Source organism: Notolepis coatsorum (assembly GCF_963971535.1).
Source record: "Notolepis coatsorum genome assembly, chromosome: 13".
NCBI classification, from domain to species: domain Eukaryota; kingdom Metazoa; phylum Chordata; class Actinopteri; order Aulopiformes; family Paralepididae; genus Notolepis; species Notolepis coatsorum.
The window spans coordinates 64,663,449-64,684,296 of NC_140177.1; the positions used below are offsets into that span (position 1 = coordinate 64,663,449).

Genomic DNA, 20,848 nt, shown 5'->3' on the forward strand with positions numbered 1-20,848 from the left:
CTCCACGTATGTCATGCTTTTGACCATAATTGAGACATTAAGGGCTCAACACGGCAAGAGAAGTTCCAAAGAAGAATAAGAGAGAGGGAGAGAGGCTTTTGCCTTTGATATGTCCTTTATTTGGATGAGCATCTGACACAATCTGTTGACTATCTAAACACAATCTGTTTTTACCATGTTTATCAACTTACTTCATTGTACATCTCCAATGTTCATTCAAGCCATGAAAGTAATCTCACTCACATCCAACAAATATCCGTCCAAGTCCGCCCAAAAGAAGAAGAAAAAAGTCCAAAGCAAAGGCCAATCATAGTTCTGCAATGTCTGCATCAGCTCGCATTGAGCATACAAAGGGAGATTCAGTACAGCCATGATGGTGTCACAGTGGCTCGATCTTCTCTCCCTGCTCCAGATGTGTTCCAGCAGTTTTACTTGAAGCCCTTGGACTGGGAAGAGTTCCAGACCTCTTCGCCGTCCTTCTCGATCACCAGGTTACCGTCGTTGCGCATGTACATGCGGCACATCTTGAAGCCGGCGGCCGGGGTCTTGGTCTGCCACAGCATCTTGTGGTCCCTCTTGTACATGACGAAGTTGCAGTCATCCTGCATGCACAGGCGCCAGGCGTCACGCTGACCAGCGGTGTCGGACGTCCACATGGGCTTCCAGCCGTAGATCACAAAGTTACCATCCTCCTACGAGAGATGCACAAAGACATAGATGGAAGATAGATGTTACCAAGACCGCTGTTATTAAAAATGTTAGAAAAAAAAGGATCTGACTGATTTGTGTGATCATCGTTGGTAAGTAACAAATAGGCTAGGATTCCCAAAAATCTGAACTATCCCTTTAACATTCTAAAACCCAAATATATACAGTATATCTTGACACACAAAGTACTTATCCAAAGCACTGTTACGCTGACACTGTTGTTCCCAGCCCCATGTTCTGACCTGGAACTGAGCCTTCCATTCGTGGTTGTTGGACATCAGGTAGTCTCCCCTGCGCAGCTCATCGAACTTGGACATGTAGTTCCTGCTCATGATTCTGAAAGAAGAAACAAAGGTTTGAGACCAAGTGCTTGGACTTACAAAATCATATTTTATCACAGAGCAAAATAAAGCAGAGGAAGAGAGCTGCGGAGAAAGAGAGCTGTAAAAAAAATTTAAAAAAAATAAAAAAAGCATTAAGATGGTCAGATTATCTCTACTCACAGGCCGGTTGTGGACGAGTGTGTGTCTTCCAGTCAGAAACCTCTGGCTTTTATAGGCCCGGACTGAGCAGAGAGACAACCCACACTCTCTGTCGAGACCTAATCTAATTTGGCATAATAGACAAGACATGTTTTTAGCTTCGTAATTTGATGTGTGCCGTTATGTGATGACAGCATCTGGAATCCTGGGATAAAAAAATGAAACACTTTCATACTGTATAATGAAATGCTTGGTATTTATGCTAAGTATCTGCACATGGTTTAGCCTGAATTGAAATAGTGTTGGGATGGCACGTAAGGCCTAGATATTTTGAGCGTGGCGACTAGACCCACATACTTCTACAGCCGAGGAAGAGAAGATGGTCTGTGAGACCACTGAACAGCTACAGGCACAAGGAAGAGAAGATGGTCTGTGAGACCACTGAACAGCTACAGGCACAAGGAAGAGAAGATGGTCTGTGAGACCACTGAACAGCTACAGGCACAAGGAAGAGAAGATGGTCTGTGAGACCACTGAACAGCTACAGGCACAAGGAAGAGAAGATGGTCTGTGAGACCACTGAACAGCTACAGGCACAAGGAAGAGAAGAAGGTCTGTGAGACCACTGAACGGATCCAGGTACAAGGAAGCTGTTAATTTGTCAGATGTGAGAGATGGATGAAGAAAGCCACTTAAAATATGTCGGCACAATGATTTGACGATTTGGTCCACCATGAGATTCAAGATTCAAGATTCAAGAGTTTATTCATCACATACATACCAGGGCATACAGTGAAATGCGGTTGGCCATGCCCGCTACGATTGTGCAAAAATACAATAGTAATAATAGTAAATAGTAATAAAATAAGTAGAATAGACATGATCAAATAAACATGTTAATAAATCACTTAAAGGCACTGGGTCCTATGTACACTACTATACAATATACAGTTTTTACTTCTATGTCCCTAAGCTATACTTGCTGTTACTAACTATACTATGCAATAATCACAACAAGTTATTAGTGTCCTTTTTTCCCTTCCCGTCATTTGTGGGTATTCATCTCACACCAATCTACTTACTGGTAGTGGACCTCATGCACTAACGCACTTACCAAAAAGTTATGAAGAAATGTCTTCTTAAAACCTCTTAACCTCTTAAAGGAAAACTCCAACATTTTGGGAAATTTGCTTAATTAACATCTTCCCTGGAGTTAGACAAGAAGATACATACCTTTTTTGTCTCTCTGCATGCATTAGGCTTAGGGAACGCCTGCACCGTTAGCATAGCTTAGCTTCATCACTGGAAGTGGGTCAGACCTTTACCCTGAAGTTCCCTACAGTCCCCTACAGTCACGAAATACACTCCAAATACAACTCCAAAACATTCCTGTAAACATGTTTGACCTGTGTATTTAACACGTGGAGAAATAAAAAATTATTGAATTTGACATTTACGTTTTCTAAGCAAATATACTCTGAATTTTTTTTTGACGAACGACTCCTCTCTGGGCTCAGTGATTTCACGTCACCAGTGCTACTTTCTAACGTGAGGCCAGGGTTTGTTTACATTTTCATTTAATTCAAAGCAGTGGCGGCTGCTGACCAAATTTTTTGGTGAAGCACAAATTATTATATTATATGTTAAATTATATTTTTAAAACATCCCCCAATGTGTGTGGCAGTGGTGGCTGTGAGTAAAAAATATTGGGGAGGACGGGAGAGATCAAAACATTTAATAAAGAAGTACAGACACACAGTGTGGTTATGAAGACAGCAGACAGACACTACAGTTAAAGACAACAGGCACTAGTAATAAATACCTTGGATTAACTCTTGACACACACGCCTCACTTACATATAGGAGAGAGGAGGAGGAGGAGGGGAGAAGAGGAGGAGAGGGAGAGGAGGAGAGGGGAGGAGGAGGTGAGAGGAGAGAGGAGAGCGAGAGGAGGGGGAGAGGAGGAGGAGGAGAGGAGGGGAGAGGAGGAGGGGAGGAGAGAGAGGGAGGAGAGAGAGGAAGAGGAGGAGGAGGGAGAGGAAGAGGAGGAGGAGAGGAGATGTTGGGTCCAGAACTGGTTGGAAAGGAAATTATAGAAGAACCCATAGCAAAGTTGTACAATAGAGCTTGTAAATTTCACTGTAAATTTCCACCCTGGACTACTGCACTCTCAGTCACAGTCACAGCTTGGGACTTGTTGTCATTTCGCCCGGATGTACAGAACGCATCACCAGATCAATCTCAGATGCACATCACTCAGCACTATAGGAACTGAACGACACACACGCGTGTGCACACACACACACACACACACACACACACACACACGCACACACAGAGGCCAGGCCACAGCGGACCAAAATAAATCGCTCGTTACCCACAGAAAGGCAGAAAGTATACCAACGCACGCAGTAAAATACAGCCAATTAATTCATAATCAACACAGACCCGCCCCACACAGCTACTAAATATTAAAAAAAATTATTTCACTCACCATTGACGACGTTACTTCTTAGGAGGAAATAGTGTCCCTGTCCCTCCCATCACTTGTAAATGAAATCCATCCTTCGCTCTTTTCTGATGAAACGTTCAATGACCTCCTCTGCAGTTGCAAATCCAGCAATGCAACAAACAGCAGTCTTTTGTGATCTAATCGATCCTTCATTTGCATGAGGATGCTGTTGAAATCCACTAAACATTGTTCTGTTGATGCGTGACACACGTTCCATTTTCGGGACTCCGACTCCGACTGGTGGTCACTCAGACAGTCACCCAAGCGATTGCCAAAGCAGTGCACTCATCAAAGCTGTGGGCTCACCTATCCCATCTTCCTCTTCTTCTTCTTCCTCTGGGTGAACGTTTCGATGACTTAGCTATTAGCTCACATTAGTACAACAGCTGTGGTGGTAGCCCTTTAGCTGTGGCACGGCGTGAACGCCAATCAATCGCTTGCGCAAAGTCTCACTAACCGGCCTACCCTACCCTATTTTGATTGGATAATTATATTCCTAAGATCAACCCAGTTATTTTGCACTGAGTGATTGACAGCTCGCCATTACTGCAGTTATGGGATCAGGCCAGATCAGAGAGCTCAGAGCTGTCACTTGGCCATTTTTTAAGAAAAAAAAATTTCCACTGGCATTTTTTTACAGAGGAAAACATTTATAATAAAAAAAATGATAATAATAATTTAAAAAATATATATATGTAAATTAATAATAATTATGAGTGAAGTACTGCCTCACATGTTGTCATGGAATAACCTCCACTGATTCAAAGGATCCGAACCGATTGAAGTTTATGGATACCATGACTGTGGTAAGTTTTAAGGGGCTAGCGTTACACAATAAATAAGTTATAATAATACCACGAGTGTGGATTCACTCGCCCAAACCCTGTAGCCGTGCATCGCAGTCATGAAAGGGGCTAACTAGGTCGATAGTCCAGCAACGTTGTGACTGTCCTATTCATCAATCTCACAATATTCGCTAACGTTAGACAGATGGAATACAGCTTTCCATCTAAAAACATAAATGAAAACTTACCACAGTCATGGTATCCATAAACTTCAATCGGTTCGGATCCTTTGAATGAAATGAAAATGTAAACAAACACTGGCCTCACGTTAGGAAGTAGCACTGGTGATGCATGCACAGAGACAAAAAAGGTATGTATCTTCTTGTCTAACTCCAGGGAAGATGTTAAATAAGCTAATTTCCCAAAATGTTGGAGTTTTCCTTTAAGCCCGAGCGGTCCGGTGGTGGACCGCAAATGACATCACGACATAAATCCATCTCTACAGACTGTCTGAATTAATGTTGTTGTTGTTTTTTCAAATGTAGCCAAGAATAAAGATCCTAACTGTGAGGGCTTGGCCAGCACTGCGCGCTTCCCAACGGGGGCGAGCCAAACAATCAGCTTCACGCACCTGAGAATAATTGCAATCAGCTCATCGGGAGAGTTCAAGTATGCCAACTGCCTTCCACTTGTTGCTAGTTCGTGCCGTGTACTGCCGTGAGATGCATCGTGACGCTCCCCTGCTTTCCCGTGGATGATTCCTGTGTGTTATCTTTTCCTTCCGTGGTTCCTTGTTTTTTTAATTGCCCGTCAGCAGTTGCCCTGGTGAGTCCTTAACAGACTGTACTCTGAACATTGACATTATTCCGCTGACTCTGTTTTTTCATCGCCTTCAGGTTGTTTCGCTTTTGCCCTGAGAGGATACGTTTGAACATTACGTCACAGGCCTCCGTCTTTTTTGCCTACAGGTTTGCTTTCGTTTTTTCCCCTTAAAGGGACAGTAAGATTTTATTATTTTATTATTAGACGCTGTTTTTTCGCCTACGGGTTGTTTTACTTTGGACCTGAAAGAAGAAGTGTTGTCTTTTCTTTTTGTGAAATAAATACGCCCCTCTTTTTGGCTAACGCTGAATACCTGTCTTGTGTTGTGCTGTTGGGGTCGCATACAAACCCACAACAATATGTTTGTTTAGGTTAAAGTGTTATTAATGAGATATGAGGTTTTGAGACCATATGAGGATAGGAGACCCAGGGCTTTCGATGGGCTTTGGAATTTCAAAAAACGACACTACCCAGCTATAGCCAGCTCCTGTCAATCATATGACTTGTGGATTTACTTTTTAATGTATCTTATTTTTCAGGATTATCTCTGAAGTGGATTCCTAGCTTAATTTCCCTACTCTGCGTTGTGATTTAAACCTTTTTACAAGCTCTTGGAATTGCCACTCTTGCCAAATGCAGATAACCACTGTTTTAACCTGGTTACTGCTTACCCAGAGAGAAAATACGGCGCGGCCGTTGAAATGAAGCGAGATCTGAGCAGTTTGAAAAGAACCCGTTTTTAATGAAAAAAGGATTTCAATTAGATGTTACAAAAGAAATATTTTAAAGAATGGTGCAATGAATTCTACCGGGAGCAGTCGCTATGCCGAAGGTCAGTAGAATTCAGTCTAAATTCTCAATAAAAAGATCTGTCTAAAAACATGTCTCGTCTCGGCTTCTTCAGATGTTATTTTGGAATTTGCCGTCGTCTCTCTGCTGTATCTTCTCGTCGGTCGGGTTTTCCTTGAGTCAAAGGGAGTGTGTAGAATGAGCTGTGTCCTTGTCTCGTTCGTGGGATTGTGCCTGTCCTCTCTCCGTGGAGCCGGCCATATTCAAATCTAGACTCCGCCTCTAGTTTTACGACAAGTGGGCGTATCCGTCTAATTCGTACCGAGCTTTCTAATTGGAGAAACGCTCGCTTTGGCTGTCTATAGGCTAATCCACTACAGTGACGTCAAAACTGAATTTATTAGTGGGCGTGTTTCCCACAGTTCAAGATACCCCTACGGGGCAAACGGAGGGGGGCTGAAGGCAAAAGGGGAACTATTTGATCTATTCTTGGCTCCTAAGGCCGTTTGAGTATATCCTGTGTAATCAACCTCACAGACCAGATGTCTCCTGGAGGTTCTTTGATCTTAAAACTGTAAAACCACGCAGCTGCTAATTTCACCACCTTCTTAGGAGATGAAACAGCCACTGTCTCTGGTTAAATTAGCTTGCTGCTTATCTCATCCCCCCCACCAGGAGTTTGAGACAGCCAGCTGGTTCTCTGATTGATTTGTCTGCATTTTCTAATCTTGTGTTGTGCATTTATGTGGTGTATATTACCTTTCCCATTTTCGCCATTCTGTGCAGTGCTGGTACATTTTACACAGATTGGTTGACAAAACTACCACAGTTTCCCCGGTTTGGGGATTAATGATCCCCAATATACTTGTTAGTATTTTCTCAATCAAACTGTTTACAATTACCTTAACCTTACTGTTTAGCCAAATCACCTAATGAACCAAATATTTCCAGAATCCTTCTAACTAATTTTTCATATTTGTTAGTATCAATTACTTTCAACACCCACATTAGCTCCCTCCTCCACTGACCGACTATGAATCCATTTTTGTTTACACAGTTCTCTATTCACTCACACCGTTTAACAATTTCCACTCATTTGCCGGTTATACACAATGTATCAGTTATATCAATTTCACTTCAGCCTAGGTCCGTCCCTTTATACAAAAAGATGATCGTACCAATTACCAGGTTTAGACTATACTTATGTGTTTTTTAACCAAATGTGTCTGTTTTGTGCAATTCACTCTGAAAGAAAAGACCTTACATTGCATTTACTATCTAAACATTTCTAAAAAAGGAGAGAGCTCAGCTAATGAAAAATGAAAAATTAATATGTACACGCCCTCTCCAAGGCCTATCAGTTACACTATCCCTTCTTTCGCCTATGTATACCGTTTAGGCTTCTGGATGACTCGTTTTGGTCGAGTATCTTGTTCCGGGCTTGTGCTAAGCACTGGTTCCTCTGGCTCTTCTGGTACCTTCTCCAAGTCCACAGAGGAGAAATTATTATGTTCCAATTCATAATCTTCTCCTCTGTCTGGTTCCTGTAAAAAACCTTCATCTTCTACTGGTGGCCAATCGTGGCCCCCTCGGTCTGGCTCGCCATAATCATCCGGGTCTTCCCCATCGTTTGGGGTTAGCGCCGCCTTTACTTCGCCTTCGTGTAACGGTTGCGACGCCCCGGTTTTACCGTCAAGGTCTTGTGGTTCAGGTTCCCATTCTTGGTCCGTATTGATTGCTTTTACACAATGAGTAACGTGAAACCACATAGGCGATCCTTGAATTTGTAAAGCCCTCTCGGTGGCTCGAACGACTTTGTATGGCCCTTCTCGTCTCGCGCCAAACCACTTGCGTCTAAATACTTTTACATAAACGTAGTCGCCTGGTATGATTTGAGGTGTAGTCTGCCTATTCACCTCCTCCCCGGTTTCATGCTCCTGTCTACTGGAGACATGAACCAGAATACTTTTGTGTATCTTTGACATGTATTTTACGTACTCACGCATGTCGTTGTCCAGGATGTCCAAACTCGGACCTTTGCCTGTCGCGCGCAAACCTGGTACTACCATGCAGCGACCTAACATCATTTCGTGCGGTGTCAGACGCAGACCGCGAATTTCGCTCGAACGACAAGCCATCAGTGCTAGAGGGAGAGCGTTCAACAAAATCAGTCCTGTGTGTTGACAGATCTTTACCAGCTTGTTTTTAACTCGTTTTTGACCGTTTTCTTCTTGTTGTATCTTGTGCTAACCACAGCCTCTTCTTTGTTGTGTGCAGGTCTCGGTACTGCTCCGATTTTCCACAGAAGGAAACGATTTTCCCTCTGTCCTTTTTTGCATTTCGGATTATTATTTACAAAACACACAATAGTTTGGAAACATTTATTTTCGCAGATACATTCTCTACTGTTCTGCATTTTGACAATACATTTTTCTCCAAATTATTTATCTATGTATTTTACAGCTTCTTACGTTAGCATTCAATCAAATCACCTTTGTCTCATTTCTCTTTTTGTGCTGTACTGTTTTACTAGATCAAATATCTCAAGCTCAACACAACTACCTACACCCTTAAAAGTGGAATATTCATTATTTCACTATCAATACCTTGTTTCCCGACAGCTCCTCGGTCCGGACAGCCAGCTCTAGACGAGGCCAATCACCAACAGAACCTATGTGCATGGTCAACAAACCACAGTCTCTTTAAACACACATCACACACACTCCGCCAGCTTTCAACAAGCCGGTGCAGAGCCTCCCATAAGTCAATCATCAAATTCACATGTCTGCACCCTACATGAACACTATCTGGCCAATTTGCGACCAAAAACCTACAGAGCTTTCTATAGACAGAGAAATATGTTTCCCCAACACTTACCATAACCCAACATGTGACACAACCCCCCAGATTCTACATCTGGACTCTTAATGAGCGGAAAACAAACCATGAACCAGCTCCCGTCCATTCTCAGTTTCCAGCTCATTATATCAGACTTCCTACCAGTCTCGCTGTGTCACCACCACCTGCTATCCCTGACCGGCGAGAGATCCCTCCCAGCCAGCCAGTTCCTAAAAAATATAGTCAAACAAAAACAAAGAAAATTGTAAATAAACAAAAAAATTGTGAGTGCCTAAATGCTACACACTCATCCAACAGAATTAACTATCATCTAGAGGCATAAATACCCCCGCAACAAAATTAAATAGTCCTTTGTTTCCAACTCTGTCTAAAATTAAATGTTCCATTGTTCCTGTCTAAAACCATTAATTTTGTTAGTTTGATTAGCCCATGCAATATTCAGTTACGTCATCCCTCTATAGCTCCAACTTACCCTGGTTAGTCTTCCAAACCATTTTAGTAACTCGCACACCTAATCAAACCTTATCTATGTATCCTCATCTCTATCCTTATTCTAATCAGTCTCATTCTCTTCCGACTGAGCTAGCCGGGCCATTGTTCGCACACTCCCGTGAGATATGACCAGTCTCCCCACACGGCCAACACACCACCTTCCGCACCGGGAATCCATTCGGATTCCGGCCTCTGCCTCCACCTTTTGGTCGTGGTTGCCACCCTTTGTCACCTGACCGAGCGAGATGGCCGATCTCCCCACAATGCCAGCACACAGCCGCCGCCAGCCTCCCAGGCGGTCCCAGTTTACCACGACCCCCGCAGTCTCTTGGCTGGCATCCCACTGTCCTCGCCAGGTCCACCCCTCTCCTGTCCTCTGGTCGCATGTCCTGTTGCCTGGAGGAGAGAGGGGCATACCTGTCCTTTTCTGCTGCCTCTCCTCGGCCCTTCCCTTGTTGGGAGGGGCCTAGAAACTCACCCCTCCTGCGGTTTTGTTCACCCTGTCGCGGCCCAGTTCCCTGTCCGGGCAACGGAGCACAGGGCACTCTTTGATCACGGCGGCCTAGGTCAGACGCCCGAAGCATGATCTCAACAGCTGTCGCTTCTAGTAGCGCAGCCTTTCTTGCCAGTTCTCGTCCCAATCTCTGAGTCTCGTGTGCGGCTTGACCAATCTCCAGCTGTGTCTTCATCAGATCTCGATGAACTGCCTCGTGTTGTTCGAACGCTGTCACAAACGCTCTCTGTTGTCTATAGGATGCTGCCTCTTCCCCCATCTCAGCACTGGCGGTTTGACTTCCCATCGCTGGGCTGGGCCGATGTTGAGGTAGCTGTCGATGGACAGCACAGGGTTGGTTCTGTTCCGGACGGCTTTGGGGAACAGCCTGTGGCAGCAGCTCTGCAGAAAGGTCTCCAGCAGGAACTGGGCCGGGGCGGCGAGGAGGGTCTGCTCGCTGTCTGGAGCACACACGTACTGGAACGGGCTGATGGGGGAGGGGTTCTCCATCACCATGTGTTTGGGTTTGACCACAAAGTCGTTGTGTCCTCCGAATGGAATGTGTTTCTTCTCGCCTCTCATCTTGGCTTCGGTGCTGAGGGCAGGGTGGACATGGGAAACGGGTGGGCTGTAGAAGCTGTTCGTGTATTCCATACCTGCTGTCGGTCTCAGTTCCAGCCATCCGGCCAGAGTGGACTTCGCGGGACCGCTGTAACAACGCCGCCCTCCTCAGTCTCTTTTTCTGTACCTTGGTTAAACTGCAGTCGCCTGCAATGGACACTCCAGCTTGAATCGGTTCTGGTTGGAGTAACACCGTTGTCACTGGTTCACTCCCCTGTATTGGAACCAAAGTCAACATTTCAAGTCCTTCTGTCGTACGGGTCACATGAGAGAAGTCCATATTCCAATTCCAATCAATCAGATCATCACTGGTAAAGTCTATCTGGGAAATGTCTGCAGAGGCTCTCGGCCTTCTCCCCCCAATGGCCTGATCACTAAGGCCCTTTTCCATATTGTTGTTGTTGTTGTTATTCTATTGTTAATAATATTGCATTTACCGCTCCAGTTGTTCCTATCAATGTTCCACTAAGGTGAACTTCCTATGTTACTGTCATTCACTCCACTTTCAAACACTCCTGTAACACCGTTTGAAAAAACAAGTTTCTCTGTCTTTCACTATTTCTACTTACTTGAGTTAAAACACTCACACTGTCAAAATTTTACTGTGCAGACAAGGATTGATAACTGGCTTATCATTCATACTTATACCAAGGCTCATTACAGCCGGCCCGTTTCCCCAGATGGTTATGGAAATCGTTCAGAGCTCCTGTCCAGTTGAGCACCTGTACAGAAAGAAAGCAAAAACATCCAGACTTAATACAGTGGCATTTCCCTGTTATTTCCACTATTCGTTATGCATTGGAAATGTCGGGCAACACTATACTAAAATATTTAGCAAGACACAGTGTGATCTGTTTGAAAATAACGATATAACGATACAGCTTATCTCGTTCGATCTCTGTCAACACACTGGGTTCCTATTTTTTGTTGAATCTCCGCTCTCCTTTACTTCCGCTTGATCCTGCTCCAATTCTGATACTCCTCGGAAAACCAAAACATCTTGATTAATATAGTTACATTCATTTTTCACATTCCTTTCCATTATTTAGTACCACACCCCCCAGGGGACACCTGTCACCCAGACACGTGTCCCCCAGAGGTAATCTAAAGAATGCCACAGACGCCGCGCCACGCACGCCGTGAGGTGTCGACCCTGTTTACTGAAGAGACCTTGACAGCCCCTCCACAGTGGCCTAAACCCACCTCACCACAGGTACACAGCAGTCAGCATCCCGGCAACCTCTCCCGTCCTTCAGGCCAGTATCCCCAGAGTCCAGTGCCCTGCCGGACGGCCATGCATAGCCGACCAGACCCAACACCGAACCCCGGGTACACCGCCCCACATCATACAGTCACTCCAAACGTGCCTACTATGGGGAAAAAAAACACAATTGTACACACAACCCTATCCCGTCAATTGCAACGCACGGTCATCCAGGAACGTCCCCCGCCTCACACCCACACGCACGCCCCGGCCCTCCCACTCCCCAACCCTGAATGTCCACCACCCAGATCAGAGAATAGTCGCCAGCGCGGACGCCGGGCACCACGGCTTTATCGGAACGCCCACACCTACCCTGCCACCCTCCGCGCCATCCCTTATCACCATCATCGCATACGCAGGTGCAACCGAGCGGTGTGGGTCCCCAGACGCAGAACCAGCCGCGCCGAGAGTCTTGAACACGTACGTCACACACACCCTGATAACATTCACACAAACTACTATAACCGCAAATATCACCACAGCACACAGCAAATACTTAGCAATTGTCCATCCTATATAGCCCAACCAACTTTGACCCCAGCCCTCCCACGAGTCCTCCCGCGTGGGCTGCATCTCCCTAGTAATATTCTTCAAATGCTCTATAACCTCCTGTATGCCGCCTATGTCCGGCGCGTATCCTAATATGTCCTGCAATCCCCACAAACAACAACACAACTTTATAACCAGACATACCACAGTCCACTGACATGAGGACCCCAACCTAAACACAATACCAGGACAAGAAAAAAGGCTGCAACGAAATCGCCAACCGGCCAAGAGAGGACCAGGCCAGAGGGAAAACATGTTTCCCCACGCCGGTCCTCAGAAGGAAGAGGGGGTAGAGAGAGAAGGGCTCAGCGAGTGGGGCAAAGGATGGAATGGGGGCAGAAGGGAACTGGGATAGAGGGGGGAAAAAGGGAGAGAGAGAGAAAAACATGCAGAATGGGGCGGGGGGGGGGGGGGTCCTTGGAACAAACCTGTTCCAACCCATAAAACATATTACACCATAAGCCATACTCTGCACTGCCCAAACGCCTCCTATTTGAGAAGGAGGAAGAGAGAGAGAGGGAGAGAGAGAGAGAAAAGAAAGAAAGTTTGAGAAGAGAGAGAGGGGGAGAGAGAGAGAGATAGAGAGAATGGTGTGCGAGAGGGAGAAAGAGAGAGAGAAAGAGAGGGGGAGAGAGAGAGAGAGAGGGGGAGAGAGAGAGAGAGAGAGAAAGAGAGAGAGAGAGAGAATGGTGCGTGTGGGAGAAAGAGAGAGAGTGAGAGAGAGAGAGGAAGAGAGAGAGAGAGAGAGAGAAAGAGAGAGAGAGAGAGAGAAAGAGAGAGAGAGAGAGAGAGAGAATGGTGCGTGTGGGAGAAAGAGAGAGAGTGAGAGAGAGAGAGGAGAGGGGAAGGAAGGAGTGCGGGGAGAGAGAGATAGAGAGAGAAGAAGAGTGAAAGAGGGGGAGAGAGAGAGAGAGAGAGGGAGAGGAAGAGAGAGGGGGAGGGAGGGAGAGAGAGAGAGGGTGTAAGGGAGAGAGAGAAAGAGGGGGAGAGAGAAAGAATGGTGTGCTAGGGAGAGAGAGAAAGAGGGGGAGAAAGGGGGAGAGAGAGAGAGTGGGAGAAAGAGAGGGATGGAGAGAGAATGGTGAGAACTCAGTGTGTGAGGGAGAAAGAGAGAAAGAGAGAGAGGGAGAGAGAGAGAGAGCGGGAGAGAGAGAGAGGGAGGGAGAGAGAATGGTGAGAACTCAGTGTGTGAGGGAGAAAGAGAGAAAGAGAGAGAGGGAGAGAGTGGGAGAGAGAGAGAGGGAGGGAGAGAGAATGGTGAGAACTCAGTGTGTGAGGGAGAAAGAGAGAAAGAGAGAGAGGGAGAGAGAGACAGGGTGTCCGCGGGACCTTAAAAAGTCTTAAAAAGTCTTAAATTCAACTATCAACTATTAAGGCCTTAATTTGTCTTAAAATGTCTTAAATCCGACTTTCGGAGGTCTTAAAAACATGCCATGTCATCTTATGTTTCATTGTGAAATCTGGGGGTTAACTATTATTAACGGGAGATAAAGTCAGGCTTTTTTTCTCTTTCACGCAAACGGTACGCAGTGGGGCGGAACCAATTTATGGTCCTTAATGTGTGTCGCCGTCGGGAGCTATTTCAGAACACCGGAGCATAGGTAACACGTTATTCAAGCCGTAGCGATAACGCTGACGTTTAGTTTCGTTTAATTGATTTGTATTTATTTGCACTCGTTAATTTAACATGGGAAAGTGCAAATTTAATGAGAACTGGCTCGAAAACCCTCTGTTTGCACCGTGGTTGGTCCCAGTGAAAGTACGAGGCCCGCTGCAAACTCCGCAAAAAGGATTTTAAACTGGGAACGATGGGAATAAAAGCAGTCGAGTCACACATGCACAGCGCTAAGCATGTTACATCTGCAAAAACCCGCCTGCAGACAACTTCAATATCAAATTTCTTTTCGACGCCGTCCACATCAACTGCTCAGGGACAGGTAGGTCTACCACCAATTACATCTGCACCTGTCCGGGTAACGTTCGGCTCCACGCCAACCCTTGAAGCTGAGGTACTGTGGGTTCTAAATACGGTCGCAAAGCATCAGTCCTACAATGGAAATGAGGGACTAGGAGAGGTGTTTCAAGCGATGTTCCCTGACTCTGTTAGGATCTATGCGTAACAGTACTGTATATTTGCATATCATGTATGTCACAAATGTAACGGTAATATATACCTGTATGTCATGTATATCCCTATGCCATAAATGTCATGTATGTTGTGCATGTCATAAATGTCACTATGAATTGAAAATGGGGGACCCTGATGTAAACAAGACAAACGTCTTTCTCTGGTCTGCATCCCCTTATTATTGTGTGTATTGAGCTGTACTGTATTGTACCCATTCTGAAATCTGTTAAATAAAGTATTCATTCAACCAAACCACAAAAACAAAACAACTGGATGAATGAAAACTTTATTTAACAGATTGCAGAATGTGTACAATACAGTACAGCTCAATACACACAATAATAAGGGGATGCAGACCAGAGAAAGACGTTTGTCTTGTTTACATCAGGGTCCCCCATTTTCAATTCATATTGACATACACAACATAGAATAGATAGAATAGAAATACTTTTATTATCCCGTGGGAAATTTGACACTGCAAATCGCTCAACATTTAAACATTTAGACAGGACAGGTCACGAATTAGAATAATAACACAAATCAATCAAGTTGCCTAGGATAAGAGTAGAGTAAAATAGAATAAAAATGAAATAAAATATACAGAAATAAATACAGTAAAAACATACATGACATAGTACTGTTCTGTTACCCAGAGATCATAACAGAACATATTATATATATATGATGGGGATGAGACTGTACATTAGGAGGAGGGGGGGGGGGGTTGGACATTTACGGTGGCCAGTTTCGAATTGCAGCCTCCCGTAGGTGCTATTTTTTTTTTTTTTACTTTATTTTTTAGCGTTTATCGCTATTCTGGTCAAGCATGACCGACAGTTGTAGGGTGAAACGGGAGAGAGAGCAGGGGGAGACATTCGGCAAATGACGGCGAGTCCGGGAATCGAACTCGGAGTCAACCAGATCCGTGACGCAGCACGGAGTCCCGCGACGCAGCGCGGTAACATGGTGTGCTACTGGAGCACCCCCCGTAGGTGCTCTTTAAGAGCGGTTTTGAATGTGGGCAGGGGTAAAGTGGGTTTTAGGAGTGAGGTTAAGCAGTAGTCTGACCAGTTTGTTTTGTGATGTTTGTAATCTTGTTTTTAGTGCCTTTGAGGTGCTTTGGTACCATGAGGTGCAGGCATAGTCGTAGTACCCTTGAATGAGTGTACTGAGAGTACCCATGATTTTTGCCATTTTGTTATCGTGAAATTGGTATTAAATTTAATTCTGAGTGGCATTAAAAAGTCTTAAAAAGCCTTAAATCTGACTGGGCTAAACCTGCAGATACCCTGGAGAGAGAGAGGGAGGGAGAGAGAGGGAGGGAGAGAGAATGGTGAGAACTCAGTGTGTGAGGGAGAAAGAGAGAAAGAGAGAGAGGGAGAGAGAGAGAGAGGGAGGGAGAGAGAGAGAGGGAGGGAGAGAGAATGGTGAGAACTCAGTGTGTGAGGGAGAAAGAGAGAAAGAGAGAGAGGGAGAGAGAGAGAGAGGGAGGGAGAGAGAGAGAGGGAGGGAGAGAGAATGGTGAGAACTCAGTGTGTGAGGGAGAAAGAGAGAAAGAGAGAGAGGGAGAGAGAGAGAGAGTGAGGGACATTACGTACACCTAACCATACTACCACCACACTGTTCAGGACGGGAGTCAAAATGCCTCTACCGCCCCCTAGCGTAGCACCAATTCCCTCACAACGGTCACCCCCACTCCACTCAAAAAACGGCCGCGTGCCCCAGGTTGACTCTAACGCCACCTAGTGCACTTCCAACCACATCACAATTACTTAAAACGGCCGCGTTGCCCAGGTTGACTCTGGCGCCACCTAGTGCACTTTCAACCACATCATAATTAATTTCAGTCACCCACGCCTCACACACAATGCCCTTTCTCACAAGTGCGCATGCACGCACTCTGATGCGGCCCACTCATTCACCATGCATCCTGCATACATTCAAACTTTCAGCCAATACTTTGTAAACATTAGCTCATTCCTCATAAATGACAATACAGTTATACTGCAATACCACCGCTTCCACAACATACAGTACTGAACACCCCATGCGAGCCACGACGAGCTATTTGTTTGTAGCACGCAGCTTTGAGCTATCTGGTTGTCTTTAGCCTAGCCGCGCGCCATGACACGCACGAGTCCTGACGAGAACGCGCTCCGTCCAGCACGAGCACCGACGAGCATGCACGCGCTGCATCTTCACTAACAGTTGGGTGGCTCAATGGACGAGGCGCTCGTACCCTATGTACCATATCCAATATTATTTTAAGTGCCAATTTACAGATTTAATCCATATATATCACACAACGTACAACATAACCATAAGTCCTTTCACTCATACCCAAATAAATGCCTAACCATAGCTGCAATATCATTCATAACCAACCTATTTTAGTCCCCGATGCCCGCGGCAGATTCCACATTCCGTCAACAACCACCGCGCGACTTCCTAAATGCAATATCAGGCATATTTACCCTCCGTACTATAGACAGTGTTTTAAGTTTACTATATTGCTTTTTATAGCTTTTCAATCGACTCCCCATTAAGTACTATCTTATGTTACAGCCTAACGCCGTCTAAATTTAACACGCCCGCCGTGCCCAAGGTTAAACTAGACCTATATGTGCTCAATCTCTACTTTTAGAAAATACAACGCACGGTGTGCTTAAGTCCTTACTTTAAGACATACGACGCACACTTGTTTACCTTGGTTTAACTTTGAGCACGAATCCAGACATGTTTCCTACTCCCTTACTTGCTTGAATGTTCCGACTGGCAGCGGCGCTCCGTTTATTATGCTAAAATTTTACTTTAAAATGTACCACGCACGGTGTGCTTAAATCCTGCTTCAGGACATACGATGCACACTGATCCTAGAGCCGCCTTCTTCAGTCAGAACATTCAATTCAATATCTCCTTACAGTCATATCTTTAGCAACCCCCTCGTTGGTTCGAATAGAGCCCGATGCATAATCACACTCACCTCTTCAGCAACCTCTCCGTTACTCGAAGACGATATCGATCTGTTGTTGTCCTCGTCGTCCGTCGTGAAGAAAGCGAAGAGAGAAAAAAAAATAACTTTTCTTTGTTGTGATCCCAAAAAGAGCTCTTATTCCGGGTCACGGCACCACAATGAAGTGGATTCCTAGCTTAATTTCCCTACTCTGCGTTGTGATTTAAACCTTTTTACAAGCTCTTGGAATTGCCACTCTTGCCAAATGCAGATAACCACTGTTTTAACCTGGTTACTGCTTACCCAGAGAGAAAATACGGCGCGGCCGTTGAAATGAAGCGAGATCTGAGCAGTTTGAAAAGAACCCGTTTTTAATGAAAAAAGGATTTCAATTAGATGTTACAAAAGAAATATTTGAAAGAATGGTGCAATGAATTCTACCGGGAGCAGTCGCTATGCCGAAGGTCAGTAGAATTCAGTCTAAATTCTCAATAAAAAGATCTGTCTAAAAACATGTCTCGTCTCGGCTTCTTCAGATGTTATTTTGGAATTTGCCGTCGTCTCTCTGCTGTATCTTCTCGTCGGTCGGGTTTTCCTTGAGTCAAAGGGAGTGTGTAGAATGAGCTGTGTCCTTGTCTCGTTCGTGGGATTGTGCCTGTCCTCTCTCCGTGGAGCCGGCCATATTCAAATCTAGACTCCGCCTCTAGTTTTACGACAAGTGGGCGTATCCGTCTAATTCGTACCGAGCTTTCTAATTGGAGAAACGCTCGCTTTGGCTGTCTATAGGCTAATCCACTACAGTGACGTCAAAACTGAATTTATTAGTGGGCGTGTTTCCCACAGTTCAAGATACCCCTACAGGGGAAACGGAGGGGGGCTGAAGGCAAAAGGGGAACTATTTGATCTATTCTTGGCTCCTAAGGCCGTTTGAGTATATCCTGTGTAATCAACCTCACAGACCAGATGTCTCCTGGAGGTTATTTGATCTTAAAACTGTAAAACCACGCAGCTGCTAATTTCACCACCTTCTTAGGAGATGAAACAGCCACTGTCTCTGGTTAAATTAGCTTGCTGCTTATCTCATCCCCCCCACCAGGAGTTTGAGACAGCCAGCTGGTTCTCTGATTGATTTGTCTGCATTTTCTAATCTTGTGTTGTGCATTTATGTGGTGTATATTACCTTTCCCATTTTCGCCATTCTGTGCAGTGCTGGTACATTTTACACAGATTGGTTGACAAAACTACCACATCTCCCACAAACCTGGGCCCTCATTTATCAATAATGCGTAGAAAATGTTCTATTCATTTCTACGCACGGAATTTAGTGTCTCTACCCACAGAAAAATCTGGATTTATAAAACGTGCATGCACAGGTCATACCGACTCGTACGCACACTCCGTTTTGATAAATACCAATTGTTCTTACCGTCTATGCTCGTGCACGAAGTATTTGCATAATAATAATAATAATTCATTTATTTTATAAAGCGCTTCTCAATGACCTGAAGTCCCTGACAATAGGCAAAAAGAAACATAAAATCACAGGGAAACGGGGAACAATATGAATACACAAGAACATAGAGGGGGGGGAAGGGGGTGACAGGTTGGAGGAGGGTGGTTATGGGTAGGGGAGGTTAAATGCTAGGGAGAACAGGTATGTTTTGAGATGGGATTTGAAGGTGGAGAGTGAGGGAGAGTCTCTGATGGTCTGAGGGAGGGTGTTCCAGAGTCTGGGTGCAGCAGGTGAGAAGGCCCGATCACCAAAACGTTGAGTTTGGATGACGGGACAGTGAGGGAAGCAGTGGAAGAGGACAGGAGGAATCGGGTGGGGCGGTAGGAAAGAAGGAGGTCAGTCAGGTAGGGGGGGAGGGGGGGGGGGGGGCAGGCTATGGAGGGCTTTGAAGGTGAGGAGTAATAGTTTGAACTGTATACGTTGCTTAATCAGGAGCCAGTGGAGAGAGTGGAGGACAGGAGTGATGTGGTCATGGGACCGGGTGTTTGTGAAGAGGTGAGCAGCTGAGTTCTGGACCATCTGAAGTCTATGGAAGGAGCAGGAGGTGATGCCAGTGAGGAGGGAGTTGCAGTAGTCTAGGCGGGAGGAAATGAAGGCGTGTATGAGGGATTCAGCAGCAGGGGGGGAGAGGCAGTGTCTGATTTTGGTGATGTTGCGGAGGTGAAAGAATGAGGTTTTGATGACGGATTGGACGTGGGGGTCAAATGAGAGGGTGGGATCCAGAATGACGCCGAGGTTGAGAACCAGGGGGGAGGGGGTGATGGTTGAGTCATTTATAGTGAGTGTGATGGGTCCGGATCTGCTGAGGGTGGTTTTGGTGCCGATGAGAAATAGTTCTGACTTTTCACTGTTGAGTTTGAGGAGGTTGTGGGTCAGCCAGGATTGTAGTTCAGATATGCAGGACTCGATGTGACTGAGGGGTGGATTGTGGGGGGATTGTGTGCTGATGTAGATTTGGGTGTCGTCGGCGTAGCAGTGGAAGTCGAGGTTAAATTTGTGGATGATGTGACCAAGGGGGAGTAGATAACAGATGAAGTGCAGGGGGCCGAGGACTGAGCCTTGGGGGACCCCCTGTGTGACTGAGGAGGGGGAGAAGTGTGACCATAGAGGGAGATGAACTGATGTCTGTCGGTGAAGTAGGAGGTGAACCAGTCGGGTGCTGTGCCCTCAACACCCAGTTTGTGCATACAGAACTGCCCCTAATCAACCAAATATGGTCATTAAATACACCCATGGGAACATGCCTGTTTGTGGAATGAGGAATAATGGCAATGCAAACTATAAAGAGAAACTTCACTAAGCGAGATTGATCATGGAGGTCATCTGAACAAATTGAAGGTAGAAAGCATTTAGTTGTGAACAATCTTATTTGGAAACATGACACAAAATAATATTCAGTTTTTTATTAAAAACAATATTTAATCGTATGATTTATAAAAGAGAATTGAGAATAAATAAATCCAATGAAGTTGTCCATTCCAGTGGACAGAGCGGCTAAGGGTGTTGACTGACGCAGTCCTATACAGAACCAGCACATTGACAGAAATAAATGACAAGCTGACCCGACATTTGCACTGTAATGACTGAAATTAATGAAGTCACTGAAGCAAATTGCTACCTGTGCAACCCAATGGAGAATACAAACTCGTAACCATTCTGCCGTGATGATGACCGGGAGGATGCAACCATCTCTGCGCCGCCCCCATGCCTCAAATAGATCCGCCATCAGCTCTATTTTCAATCTTTGAAAATGTTCAGTTGCTATTGCATGCACTTATCTGTGTTTCATTACACATATGTGTGCATGCTTACCAACTGTTTCGCATGTTTTATTGCAACACTACTATCACCGACATCTAATAAGGGAGCTCCCCCCTT

General features: G+C 45.3%; 1 protein-coding gene across 1 annotated transcript; it reads right to left on the reverse strand.

The window, feature by feature from the left end:
* Positions 1-264: 264 nt before the first annotated feature.
* LOC311239148 (B-type lectin plumieribetin-like) lies at positions 265-1,040 on the reverse strand (the record flags this gene model as incomplete). The annotated part of the gene is made up of 2 exons (XM_084327405.1): positions 265-692; positions 951-1,040. 2 exons carry the CDS (start codon positions 1,038-1,040, stop codon positions 429-431), a joined length of 354 nt encoding a protein of 117 aa, XP_084183531.1. The 3' UTR covers positions 265-428.
* Positions 1,041-20,848: the final 19,808 nt, after the last annotated feature.